The sequence below is a fragment of the Loxodonta africana genome, chromosome 13 (genome assembly GCF_030014295.1).
Source record: "Loxodonta africana isolate mLoxAfr1 chromosome 13, mLoxAfr1.hap2, whole genome shotgun sequence".
Classification (NCBI taxonomy): Eukaryota; Metazoa; Chordata; class Mammalia; order Proboscidea; family Elephantidae; genus Loxodonta; species Loxodonta africana.
This window is the reverse complement of record NC_087354.1, coordinates 37,186,946-37,201,252: the sequence shown is the minus strand read 5'-3', so window position 1 is coordinate 37,201,252 and position 14,307 is coordinate 37,186,946. Positions and strand designations below refer to the sequence as shown.

Genomic DNA, 14,307 nt, shown 5'->3' with positions numbered 1-14,307 from the left:
CCCCTTCCGGCCCCCGCCCACTGAGGGAACCGTCCCCGCAAACTTGGATAGAGGTCTTCACAGTAGAAACTCCAGAGCTAATAAATAATGAAAGCTTTCCTTGATACATAATTTGGTTGAGACTGGAGTATTCAATATTTGTAAATTAATTTCTCCTTGTGCAGCCAGCCAACTAGTTCGTCGACACGTTAACACAAGCAGTGTATTCCCCGAAGTCACGGGTTGATCTATTGGCGCTGCAGGTGGTTATGGGACAGGCATCCCGGGTCTGGAAGAACGGTTTCCCTGATGCTCTGCCTTAATTGAGGGTACCTTCTGGCCCTTCCCAGGCGGATCTGCAACCCGCAGGAGCAAGCTCTGGTGACAGGCACGATGCGGGGGGACTGCAGCTTCTCAGAGGGAAGCACCCCGTAATTCACAGAGCAAACAGACGCCCACCGTTGGCTTCCTGCATCCTTCCGGTGGCTCTGTGAGGACAGTTCTCCCCATTTTACAGATGAGAAACTGAGGTGTAGAGAGGGCCAGGGACTTGTCCACGGTCACACGTGTCAGTGACAGAAGTAGGACAGACCCCAAGCTCAGAGCAATGAGAGAAGCAGTGTGCAGTCTTGGGGGGCAGTAGACTCTGCCAGGGTGTAGGTTTACAGGGGAGGGGGCGTTGGAGCAGGCCTTGAAGGACATGAAGGACGTAAAAGAGGCTGGCTGGGGAGAAGGACAGTTGTGCAGCTGAGCGGACAGCATGAGCAAGGGCCCAGGGGTCTGTGAGGAAGCAGGAGGGGATGCTTATTCCCTTCCACATTTTGGGAAGGGAAGGTGGGTTGGTTGAACATGTGGGGTCCCCTGCAGGGCTGTGGGGTCCTGAGAGTGGGCTGTGTCTGTGAACACCTGAATGGCCTTCTGGGATTGACCAGCCGTCCCTGGGGCAGCACTCCCGCACTGGCAGAGGAGAGTCTGAGAAGGGCGTTGGAGGGGATCTGTCTGAGCCCCTTTGGTTGGAGATGAGAGAAAGGCTCTGGAGATATCATCCTCTGCCCTGCCCTTTCCACCTCTCCCCAACACAGACACACAGACACATAGACACACACATCATGGGCCTTCTATGTGCTTGTCCAGACCGCCTGGCTCCTCTGGCCCAGGTACCCAGCCGTAGGGGAGACTTCGGGGGCCTAGATACTCCCCTTCCCATGTCTCATGATTCCTCCATTGGAAAATCGATCAATGGGCTGTTCATTCCAACCTGCCAGTTAAACCATGGCACACGGTGTGTGTATGTGTGTGTGTGTGTGCATGTGTCTCTGACACATTTGTCCACCATCTGGGCCCCCGTCAGGGTCAGTCATACCTGTGGTCAGGGAAGCAGCTGTCTCCTGGGTCCTTACCTTGGTCAGGTGGAGTTTCCCTCCAGAGCCTCTGGTACAGATAATTAGATGCTTAGAAAACAGGAAACACTGCCGCTCACCCTCCTTCTTTAGCGACAGAGACCCCAGGCGCCCTCTGGTGATCTTCCCCTTTTCAGACATGGGCACCTGGATGAGGGAACCTGTGGGTGGAGGAGGGAGACCCTGAGCCCGTTTCCAAGGACGACCCTCTCTCTGACTCTGACCTGGCTTTGAGGTTGAATGTGGGCTTGAGATACCAGCGGCAGTGGCTGTGCGGCAAGGCAATCCTAGTTCCTGGTAACAAACACACCCTCAGACACTCCTTCCAGCCCTTCCTCAGGACCAGATTTTGGCAGGGGGCGGGGGGGCGTTGATCAGGTAAGCTCCGTGTGGGACACCTTGACCTCCCAGCCAGAGGCCATGGCCTTGGCAAGAAAAGGAACCCTAAAAGAGATGTGTAGCCCATGTGGTAAGAAGAAGGGCTTTGGGGATGGCAGGAGGCTGCCACAAGCAGCCATGGCAGACATCACCAATCGATCAACGCACTCTTTCCTGCAGAGCCCACTGGAGCCTCACAGTCCTTCCCCACGTGGTACTCCAGGCAGCCATTACTGAGCAGAGTAGGTGCCTGTAATGACACTCATTTGCTGTACCTGCTCTGGAATCCTTACCCCCAATACGTGCTCTACAGGTCTCCTTTCCTACTTAAAATCCTTCAACAGCTTCTCATCACCCCCGGGATTTGGGCAGTCAAGGTCTTTCAGCTGTCTGGCTTAGGCTTACCGCCCCAGCCTCCTCTCCTGCAATTGTCTCCCTTTTCTGCTCCAAGGCTAGTTCGAGGTCAATCGTCTGTGGCTCCCTGAACTCTGGTCCTCAGCTTAGTAAGTCCCTCCTTCACCCCATCTACCGAGTGAACTCCTAGTTATGCTTCAAGATCCCACTCCAGTGTCATCTCCTCTGGAAAGCTTTCCCCAGATCCTCAGTTCTGCTCTGGGCCGACACACCATCTCCTGCTAATGTCCACTACCTGCCCGGGACACTTTCCTGCATTTCTCTTTATGACTCTCTCTCACTACACAGTTTGCTGGAGGATGAGGCTGGATCTGGTTCTCTGGGTGTCCCTGTAGCCCCACGTAGGGCCTGGCATGAATGGGGCAGGCATCAGTGTTTGTTGCCAGGGATGGGGTTTTCTGATGGCTTCCTGCCAGGATTCCCCCATGGGGGCGTGTGAGGAGGATGAGAGGGCTGTAATCAGGATGACAGGAAAACTCTGTCCTGTGCTGCCAGGGCGGGGCTTAGGGCAGGCAGGTACAGACGGAACAAGGGAGAAAGGGCTTGTTGGGCCCCAACTTCTCATAACCAGGTCCCACCCAGCCCCGCAGGAGGTGAGGAAATGCTTTGTCTCGGGGCATGGTGCAGACTCCTGGCTTGTGCGGACACCTCCCACCCAGAAGAAGTGATTCCTTAGGTGACTTCCAAGCCAAGTCCATTTGGAATTTTCTTTAAAGGGGCTTCAAAATACCATATGGGGACACCTCTGGCATAGGCAGCACCCAGCACAGCTCGGGGGCAGCCAGGACACAGGCGGCGCTGGCTCTGGGCCCAGTAGGTCTCAGGATGGGCCTCAGGGAAGAGCAGAGTGGCCACACACCGGCTTGGGACAAAACTCCAAGGATGCTATCCTTGCCCAGGACAGCAGGGGCCTGAGACAGCTGCACAGGCCAGTAGGGGGCGCTGGTAGGTTTTTCATCTAATCAGAGAATCCCAGGGCTAGATGAGCCTAGTTGTGATCAACTAACCGAAAGGTTCGCAATTCCCAGTGGCACCATGGGAAAAAGGCCTGGTAATCTGCTTCTCTAAAGATTATAGTCAAGAAAACCCTGTGGAGCAGTTCTACTCTGTAACACATGGGGTTGCCATGAGTTGGAATTGACAGCAACAGGTTAGAGAAAAGGGACTTGGAGGGTCCATCCTGAGGTTGGACGTCACCTCTGGGGCATTCAAGCAGAAGCTGAGTTTCTCACGGGACATGGAATTTGAACAAGCTGAACTTTAAGTACACTCCGGCTCTGAAGCCTCAAATTGAGTGTCTTCAGTCCCCTCAGTCACAAGGAGCCTCTACTCAGCTTTTTCAACACGGTGTATCTCTCAAACGCTGTCCTCAAGTAAGTTGAGGCGGAAGGGTGGAGAAAGCCTTCCACCTGTGAGAACAACTATGAACACGGCTTCCCCCAAGAGGTACAAGAAGCCCAAAGGACAGACGGACTGAGCCAACACCCACTTCCTCTCAGGCACTGAAAATGCTTGCGATTCACTGAGTAAGAGCCAATTGTTATCTATCTTCCATCCTCCAGCCATACTTTCTCCCCAAAAAGGACATACCAATGTTTACTATGACATACAATAGACAAATCAAGGCCATCTGGGTAGGATTATGTTTACATCTGGAGAGAAGGAAACTGTGAAAACCAATAATATCTGCATCTATATGTATAGATACCAACATCTACATATAGCCGTCACGTTCCGCCAGCAGCCCCGGAATACTCGGCAGGCACACTGGCAGGTTTTGGCACCAGACAGCCTCACCAACTAGCAGTGTCCCCAAGTGCCACCTCCCTGCCTCTGTTGGGGCTCACCTGTAGAGGTCAGGCAGGGTGCAGGGGCCATACCTTGTCTCACGAAGGTCTGGCTGGTGTCCAGGAGGATCTCACAGCCCTCAATGATCATGCGCTCAATGGCCAGGTTCTTTCGGATGTTCTCTGTCTCGCTTACTTCGTCGTGCATGATCCTGTGGGGCCGGGAAATAAATCACATGGTCAGAGGTGGGCTGCCCGCTTCCCAGGGAGGAGGGAATGCTGGGTCTCTGGCCAGATGTCGTCATAAAGGAACGTGCATCTACTGAGTGCCCACTGTGTGCTGGGCACTTTACAGGTGTGATCTCATTTTATCAGTCTGTCAGCCCAAGGAGGCAGCTGTTCTTATTTCAGAGAAAAGAAAATGGAAGTTAGCAACTAAGAAGCAGGTTGGTCTGATTTCAAAGTCTGAACCATGTGAAACAGAGGCAGCAGGACCAGCCCCAGCACTGGGAAAGAGATGGGAGTCCAGGTGACATCCTGCCCCTCATTCCACTACTGGCCATAGTATTTCCATCCATAGACTAAACCATGCTCATTCCTGCCTCGGTGCCTTTGCACTTGCTGTTTCCTTTCTCTGAAAACTCTTTCCCCTGATCTTCATGTGTTTTTTTTAAAAAAAAAACTGTCGTTGGTACCATAGAATAGCTCATTTTTGGAACTCCTGGCAATCTAGTTGGCTCCAGAAGGTCTGGGAGGAAAGCAGGACACAGTTGGCCCTTGAATCAAGAATAAGACAACTGTCCTAGCTGTCCCTATCCTGACTGCTGCAACAACCCTCCTGTCCAGAAGGTGGCGCCATTTAACTTTTTTTCCTAAAAGTTGCACATAAAGGATGGGTGTAAGCTGTCAATTTTGCTGAATCTTGTGGGTTTCCAGGGGTCTTAGGAAAGTGGCGAGTGATTTTTTTGGTCCTCTGGAAAAAGTACCCCACCTACTCCAAGCAAAGCACAAAACCTTCTATTTGTCCGCTTATGCCTGCAGTTCCACCAAGACCACCAAAAGGGCTGGTTAGCGTGTGCAGCTTACAAAGTTCTCTCACAGATGCTATTCAACTTATAAAGAGAGTGGGGCATTTAGATGGAATTTCTTCTTCAAGGGCCTCAGTCCCACCTCCACCCCCTCAGGCAATGATGCTCTCCCCAGAAGCCCTGGCCCCAGCCCTCTTCTGGAAAGGAAGTCTGAGAGGAGATACCTTCCAGGGCATATACTGGTTTCCTGGAGATACATTCATTTTTGGAAGTAACCAAAGGTAATCAGAAGCACTTTTTGATCGGGAGTTAATGGGTGCACATAAACGGTTAAAGTGCTCCGCTGCAAACTGAGTGCCTTGAAAGAAAGGCCTGGCAATTTGCTTTTGAAAGGTCACAGCCATTGAAAACCCTATGGAGTGTGGTTCTACTCTTACTTTTATGGGGTCACCATGAATGGGAATCAACTCGAAGGCAATGGGTTGGTCAGTTGGTCTCTTGAGCAGGTGGGGACTTTGCTGGGAAAGACTGTATCTGGTGACAAACAAAGGGTGATTTCAAAGTAGCAGCATTGGTTTCCTGTTAGGTGTGTGTATACCACTGCTGCTCAGGATAAGTCCCAGCTCCAGGCTGGGGTGTGTGTTGGGGACTCATGCCGCATACTTATTTGGGGAGCTCTGGGAAGTGATGACTCGGGTCACCCAGGATCTGGGGGTTCAGGACCAAATAGCTGGACAAAGGCCCGAGGTTGGGGAGAGCCAGTCCCTAGAGGGGAGGTGTGATTCTGAGCAGAGTGGGCCTGCATTGCTTATCTGATGGCTTCCTGCCAGGATTCCCCCATGGGAGTGTATGAGGAGGATGAGAGGACCGTTGTCATGGCAATAGGAAAACCCTCTCCTGTGCCACCAGGGCGGGGTTCAGGGCAGGTACAGGCGGTTGGACGGAACCAAGAGAGAGCAGGCTGACACACCCAGGACCCAGGGGAAAGGGATCATGATCTTAGGCCAAATACCTTGGTACCCATTTGCCACCTGCTCCCCTGCATGGCACCAGAATGGAGCGTCCCGCAGTGATGAGAAGCACGCTGCCTCAGGGAACCCAAGTCTTCTCCTATAGGGGAGTGTGTGGGGTCTGGCTCCCTGGTGCATGTGAGGACTGGGGTGTGCCCTACAATGGTTGTGTCACTCTGCAGTCACATCCTGGTCACCTCTGCACCCTTACCCTCCACTCTGGGGTCTGTAACTCAGCTGGGCCTTGGCGGGATCACAGGGGATAGCCTGCATCCCGCTCTGGTCCAGCCTCTGCCCCCTCTGCCCAGTTGGGGGCTGTGGCCTGGCCCGCTGCCCCTGATAGACTTGGGAAGCTGTTTAGGGTGTTGAGTGGCTTGGTAGGGCCCTGGGGAGGGCTGGGGGCTGGGCCAGCCCATCCTAACCACAGGCTCCTCATCTCTGACCTCTCCATGGTGGAGGTCCAGGGCTCAGGCCTTGGTCCTGTCCCTTTCTGTGTAAACTCACTCCCTTGGGACCTCAGCCAGTCCTGTGACTTTAACTACCACCTCCAGGCTGATGACTCTCAAGCTTCTCTCTCCCCTCAACAACAGATTCAAATACCCAACTCCTTGTCATCTCCACTCAGATGCTTCATTGGCACGTCAAGTTGAACATGCTCCCCAATAAAGCTCCTGGAATTGCCCTTAAACCAGCCCTGCCTGCATTTTCTCCATCTGGGTGAGGGTGCCCGACTCTGGAGGCACCTGGACTCCAGTCTTCCCCTCCCCTCTCACCTCTGATCCATCAGAAAACCCTCCTCGTTCCACCTTCCAGACATTCTCAGGTCTGAACTCCCTCCAGTGTTCCCACTCTCGCACCTGGTGGGCACACCTGGAGTGCCCAGGGCTTTTCCTGGGATCCATCTAAGCCAGGGACCCTACACTCACCAATGCTGTCCCCCCATGGTGCCAGGGACCCCACACTCACCCATGCTGTCCCCACATGGTGCCAGGGAACCCATACTCACCCATGGTGTCCCCCCATGGTGCCAGGGACCCCACACTCACCCATGCTGTCCCCACATGGTGCCAGGGACTCCACACTCACACTGTCCCCATCACTACCGGGACCCCACAGTCACCCACTCTATCCCCACATGGTGCCAGGGAACCCACACACACCCACAATGTCCCCATCAGTGCCAGGGACACCATACTCACCCACACTGTTCCCACACAGTGCCAGGGACACCACACTCACCCACTCTGTCCCCACACAGTGCCAGGGACACCATACTCACCCACACTGTTCCCACACAGTGCCAGGGACACCACACTCACCCACACTGTCCCCACACAGTGCCAGGGACACCACACTCACCCACACTGTCCCCACACAGTGCCAGGGACACCACACTCACCCACTCTGTCTCCACACAGTGCCAGAGACTCCACAGTCACCCACACTGTCCCCACATGGTGCCAGGGACTCCACACTAACCCACACTGTCCCCACACGGTGCCAGGGACACCACACTCACCCACATTGTCCCCATCAGTGCCCACTTGGGCTTGATTTGAAACCTCTCGGGACCTCTTCAGGGGATTCTGCTTCGAGATGGGGCGGGCTGTTCCCTCCGAATCTGAACGTGAGTTTTAGCATCTGGGGCTCAGTAGCCTCCAGGGAGGGGTATTTGGCCTGCCCTGTGCACCTGTCTGGGGGAGAGCAGGGCAGCCGGGCTTACCTGGACAGCTCCTCCAGTTTGGACTTGGCATAGTCCAGGCTGTTGCGCTCAACATGCTCGTGAGGTGTGTGGGCCAGGAGCTCATGTAGTGTCAGGATATACCTGGGGATCTGTGGGCAGGGGAGACGCAGAGGGACCGGGAGCCAAGAGAGACAGAAGGACAGGATGGGGCAAGGGACAGGGACAGAGAAAGACAGAGAGACGGGGGACAGGGACAGAGAAAGACAGAGAGACGGGGGACAGGGACAGGGATGGAGAAAGAGAGACAGGGACAGGGCAGAGAAAGAGACAGGTGATGGGAAAATAGGGAGGGTCAGGGAGACAGGGACAGAGACAAAGAGCAAGAGAGGGACAGAGACAGGGAGAGAGAGAGACAATGTGAAGCAAGAAAGACAGAGACAGAGCAGCAATATAGAGGGATAGAAAGAGAGAAAAGCAGAGAACAATTTGTTCAGCCCAGAGGACTTCCACAGCAGGGCTGAGGAAGGAGATGGGCTGCAGACTCCACTGTAGAGGCCCTTCTAGGGTCTCCTCTGGGGACCAGACCCTGAACTGGCAGCTCCGCCCTGGCAGGAGGCAGGGCCTGGGGAGGCAAGTGCCTCCTGATGGCCGTCTCCAGGAGCTGCCCCGCTCCTTCCTCCACCTGTTCTGTGGACCACCACCAGCTTACCCTCCAGCAGCCAGGATTCAGGGCTGGTCCTAATGCCATTCCCCAGGCAGCCTAGAGCTGCAATCAATATTAGGGACGGTGCCCTGGGGCATGGCTTCCTCTCAGCTGTGGCCCTCACGCCATGCCCTCCCCGCTGTGGGCCCCCAGGTAGGCAGGGCTGGTGGCCACCTGGAACATGGGGTAGGTGAGGAAGGTCTCCAGCGTCCTCTCCTCGCAGTCGGGCTTGGCCTCGTAGTGCTTCAGCAGCTTGTCAAAGTCACGGTTCTGCTTGCAGTGGGCCAGGATCTGCAGGCTGTACTGGTGGTTGCGAACGAACTCCTGGTAGATGTTGAGCATGGGCAGCAGGATGTCAAACAGGTCGGCTGGAAGAAGGGTGGGCGTCAGCCAGGCGCCGGGGCAGACAGATGCTCCGTGTGCCCTCGGATCTCGCAGACCACTCAGTGAGGCCAGGGGCCAGGCTCAGCCCCTGCCCTGAGAGATCCTTGCCTTTAAGTACCGCTGGTACCGCTGCCCTAGCCAGGACCAGAGAGAGGGGCCCCAGCTGTTGGGATCACGTTGGAACCACAGATCTTTGGAGATGTGGGGCCCTGTCTCGTCTGACGCCTCTTTGCTCAGGGTCAGAGCACACACATGGTGTGGTGGCTGCTGCAGTGTGCTGCCCGGATCCCCTCAGGATTCGTTCTCCCAGCCACCCGGAGAGATGGTGGCTCATGGTGCTTAGCAGGGTCACCGTCCAAAAATTGCTCTCTGATGATGGAAGGTGCTTTGCCCAGGTCATGCCCCATCCAAAGACTGGTTCATGTGAGGGTATAAAGGCCAGCCCCCTGCTTCAATTCGGGACATCTCTTGAGGGCCAACCTGGCTCCAGAGCTCTCTGTGGGGTGGGCCGAGGCCTCTGTTGCAACCGCATGGAAGCCCAGCTTCTCCCTCTTCCTTATCCTGCTGCCCTCGCCTCCCCACTGCGTTGCTGCTGAGAGCAGTCCCCAGTAGACCTCCATCCCAGACTCTCCCACCTGAGACAGGAAGTGACACATTCCAGGCCACAGGTGAGTCAGTAGCTGGCCGGGAACTGGGTCTCCTGACTTTCCCATTCCATGGTTTCTCCCCACCACATGACAAGCCCTCCTGTCAATCTCTGCTCCTTCGTCTGTCTGTCCCTTCATCCGTCTGTCCTTGTCCCTACCAGGCCTCCCCAGCTCTGCACCTTCTGATTCAGTCACGAGTGCCCCCTTTGACCCATCTGTCTCTGACCTCCCCCAGGTTCTCCTGGGTATATCCTGCCCTTCTAGCCCCCCCGGAAAGCCCAAGCCATCTCCCCGAATTTGCCCTTCAACATTTGACGGGAACCGATGAAACCATTTGAAACTTCTGCTTACAAACCTCATTGAAAAAAGAAAAAAAAAATGCTTTCCTCGTAATACATGTGAAACGAGAAGCTCTCATAAAAGGGCATTCAATGACCCAATGGATGGTGTCTTCAACAATGCTACCGTAGGAAATGCTCCCCTGCCCCTGCTAAGACCTCTTCTTGTTTTGACCTATGGGTCTTAGGCTTGAGAAGACAAACAAATGCCCCCACTTGCACATAGGAAGTCTCCAGAGCTCGAGGGCAGAGAAACTCTGATAGACTCTGACAGCCCCGGGTCTGGGGTCTGGTTTGGCACTTCCCTCAGCCTGTTTCCTCATGGCGGAGGTGACACCAGCCTTCACCTTTACCTATCGCATTAAGATAGTAACAACAACAAACTCCCCAAAACAACTAGTGCTGGTGAGGTGAGGCGCGGGAGATACTTTAGTTTCTTGCGTGTATGTTATTCTTGGAGAGCAATTTGACAGCATGCATGAAGCAAGAGCCTTTGTCGCATCGATACCCTTTGTCTTAGTAATTGTACGTTTGGGAAGCGAGGTCTAATATGAAGAAAACATTGTGTGCAAAGATGACTATTTACAATAACAAGTTGGAAACAACTCTAAGAGGCCACAATGGAGCCGGTTATATAAATGATGGCTCATTCACCATACTGGGGGGTGACACAGTGATCCAACATGATGTTTTCAGCAAGAGAAAATGCTTAGGCTATAAGGTTAAGTGTAAGTGCACACACACGTGCACACACACAGCAAGCTTCAAATTCTGTATGTTTACAATTATGTAAAAATGGGGGAAAAAAGATCTATGCATAGAAAAAAAAAGTTGGAAGAAAGCACCCAAAGTGTTTATAGTGGTGATCTTTGGGGAGCAGAACTGTGCTTGATATTTTTAAACTTTTTCTACTTTTCTGGGTTTTCAAATCTTCCCAAATGTGGACGTGTGCATTATTTTTAAAAGGGAAAAGCAGATAAGAGATAAAAATATATCTTTTCCTCCTAGAAATATAGCTTTTGCCAACTTGTCTTTTCCATTCTGTCCCTCAGAGGGGTTCCATGGGTTTTAGGATGCCACTGGATTCTGCTCCGGAAGGTGCCCCAGCCTTGAGGGGCAGCCAAGGGCCCCTGGACAGGGACATCTGGGGCGAGGAGTGGCTGGGGCCCCTGCCAGGGGCGTCTACTCACCCAGGACCAGCGTGGGCCAGCTGGAGATGCGGGCTTTCAGGCCTTGGTAAAAGATCTGGTGCAAAAACATGATGGTTTCGCTGGAAAAGAAGCACAGGGTAAGCTCGGCCAAGGGAGTGTGTTCCTGCCCCTCCAGGGCCTAGGGGGTCTCCGAAACTCAGCCCTGCTGAGGGGCCTGAGGGATAGGGCCAGCGACCACCGCCTGTGGAAGTTCTTAGCAGCAAAGCTCCTTCCCACGTGAGTCCCTGTGCGGATACCCAACGAGCAGAACCGACTATACAATTCCTGGGGCCCAGTGCAAAATGAAAATGTGGGGTTCCTTGTTCAAAAATTACTAACAATGTCAAGACGGCACTAAGAGACCATTAAATAAGTGTGGGGCCCTGTCAACTTCAAGGGTTGCATGCCCAGGAAACCAGCCCTGCAGGTCAGTTGCCCATAGCGTGGAGCTGCCTAGACTGATGGCCGCCCCTGCTTCCTGGAGCCCCCACCTACTGGGGGCACCCCTGAGGTATCTTGGATGAACCCAGGGCTCTGGGGAACACAGAGTAAAAGCCACTGATGATGTGGAAAGAGCTAGGGCTTGGGAACCACACAGAGCAGGGCTCGAATCCACCTTCTGCCCCTTCCCAGCTGTGTGACCTTCAGTGAGATGCTTAACATATCTGAACCTCAGGCCCTTCAGTGTAAAATATGAAGGTGAAGTGGGGTCACTCCAGCAGGTGAAGTGTCTACCCCAGTGCCTGGTACACAGCAGGCGCTCAGCAAATGCTAGTTTCCTGCCACCACCCCCATGACCGCCCCCTTTCTGGGAATCTCAGTCACAGAAGCGCAAGGACCCAGGATCTCCCTGCTTTGCCATTGCCGAACATGCCCGGGAACATGCATTCTCCCTAGCAGCCTAGCACTGGGCTGGGCTGCGTCTCTGAGCACTAGGCCACATCTGCCTAGGCTCCCCTCCCACACCACCTTCCCTGTCCACCGCTCCCCAAGCAGCTGCCCGCTACACAGCAAGCCCCACCTCTCCCAGGACAAGCCTTCGAGAACATTGGAACTCCATTACATTCCACAGAATGTACTGGAAGGAAAATGTCATAAATACTGAAACTAGTGGGAACTTAAAACAATCTCAGTGGAGAAGACTTTCCCACATTCTCATTCCTGAGTGTGGGTCTCATCATGATTGTGAATTTGTCTATCATTTCCCTCAAGTCCTAAGAGAAAGGGCTCCTTTGGGCGTGGGTACACATTGATTTCCGGAACCACCTGATGAGAAAGGCATTTTTGTCAGGTAGCAAGTTCCTAAAGAATCATCCTTGTTTCTGTCTGACCATGGCCCCTGAACTAGTTTGCTGAATGGATAAACAAAATTTCCCAGTTTTAAGGACTCTGGTAGTCGATACATGAAGATTCTTCAAAAAGCTCTACAGCAAGAAACCACCTGGGTGTGTGACAGCGCACAGAGGGAAGAACATGTGACCTGAGTGGGGACAGGATGGGGGTCAGGGGACTTCCATGGGGTTCCTGAGGGAGCTGTTTGTTCTCTTCCTTCCTACAGTCAGGAGGATCTAGACGGCCCTGCACATTGCCATAGCAAGGCTCAGGAAAGCCATTTCCAGGCAGCCCCAGCAGGCAACTGTCAGGATACACCCCAGAGGAAAGAAACTTCCTTAAATTCCAGTACTGCACAGACTGGTGTAGTAGCATGTCAGGAATAGCATAAGCTGGAACTATGAAAATATAGTTGGTGAAGCCTACATTTTTTTTAAAGTGTGAACTTTGAGTATTTTACCTGTAATCCTATTACCTAGAAATTGCCATTGTTACTCATCTGATAAGGAAGAAAAAAGGTATCTCACTTTGATTTGATTTGCTTTGCTTTTAAAAAAAATCATTGTTATGGGTTTGTTGAACATTTTTTCATATGTATCATATGTATTGGTCATTTGTATTTCTTCTCTTGCGAATTGCTTTTTCTATTCATGTCCATTTCCTATTTTCTATCTTATGAATTTTAAATATCCTGATCCACCAGCTGCTCCTTGGAAACCCTATAGGACAGCTCTACTCTGTCCTATACGGTCTCTGTGAGTTGGAATCAAGTCGACAGCAACAGGTTTTTTTTTTTTTTTCTGGTTTACATCCCAAGCATATAACCTGAACATATGTGCCATAGACATTTTTGCTTAGCTATTTTTTTTTTATTTGTGTGTGTATATAGATATATTTTTTCAAGTTTTTCCTTTCTGCATTTGTAGGTCTACCAAGCTTTCTGCCTTGGGCATCGTGTCTGCCCCCACCCCCGGGTTGCATTCGTGCTCTCCTGTAGTTTATAATATATTGATTTTATTGTCTCATTTTTACACATAAATACTTAATATATCTAGAATTTACTTTGGTGTAAGATGTGAATAATGGATATAAATGTAATCTTCCTCTCAACTTGGTTCGTTAATTTCCCAGTCCTGTTTATTGACTACCCATCTGTTTCCTACTGATTTGATAGGCTGTCTTTTCATACTTACTAAATTCTCATATAATCTGAATCTGTTTCTGGACTTCTATTTTGTTCTCATGATCTACTGGTCTGTTACGGCACTGATCCTCCAAAAACCAAAAAAACCAAACCCGTTGCTATCGAATCGATTCCGACTCATGGCAACCCTATCGGACAGAGTAGAACCGCCCCATGGGGTTTCCAAGGAGTGGGTGGTGGATTCGAACTGCCGACCTTTTGGTTAGCAGCCGAGCTCTTAACCACCAGGGCTCATAGTTAACGCTTTATATTTGTAAACTTTTATAATTTAATTACAGGGTTCTTTTTTGGAACGTTATTATCTGTTTGTACACATTTATTCCTTCAGTTGAGCTTTAAAATCATTTCGCTAGGTTATGTTTCAATTGGAATGATATGAAATTTACAGAAAACTTTGGGAGAATATGACATCCTTGCAAGATGGAACTTTTCCATCCAAGATGCTGATATGTCTGTCTGCCTACAGACGTCTTCATTTATGCCCTTGCCACACGGGCTGTACGTTTACTTCTAGGTAGCCTAAATTTTTGGTGCCATTAAGAATGGGATCCTTTTTGCACATTATATTTTCTAACTGGTTACTGTAGATACAGGGGAAAACTACTGATTTGGATGGTCTCTTTCTTTCACAATCTGAACTCATAGCAGTTTTAGTGTTGATTCTGACTCTCATCTTGCCCGCCCCAGAGCTGCTCCTCTTTCACTAGCTTCTCATCTTATTAAATAGCAGCCTCATCTGGCCAGGTGCTCAGGCAGCACCTGGGAGTCATCAGTCCTCCCAACCCCACCCCCAACATTCACCCCATCAAGCACTGCTCTTCCTGTTCCC

At 52.0% G+C, this 14,307-nt stretch overlaps 1 protein-coding gene across 2 annotated transcripts in view; it reads right to left on the bottom strand.

Annotated features, from left to right (window-relative positions):
- Window positions 1–14,307, bottom strand: part of RASGRF1 (Ras protein specific guanine nucleotide releasing factor 1) — a 113,585-nt gene that overhangs the window by 46,261 nt on the left and 53,017 nt on the right. For both annotated transcript variants that reach the window (XM_003413852.4, XM_003413851.3), the window contains exons 6-10: window positions 10,943–11,022; window positions 8,558–8,751; window positions 7,720–7,829; window positions 4,052–4,170; window positions 1,380–1,540 (exon numbers count right to left, since the gene is read on the bottom strand). In XM_003413852.4, the coding sequence (XP_003413900.2) occupies window positions 1,380–1,540; window positions 4,052–4,170; window positions 7,720–7,829; window positions 8,558–8,751; window positions 10,943–11,022 (664 nt within the window). The remainder of the gene's footprint in view (window positions 1–1,379; window positions 1,541–4,051; window positions 4,171–7,719; window positions 7,830–8,557; window positions 8,752–10,942; window positions 11,023–14,307) is intronic.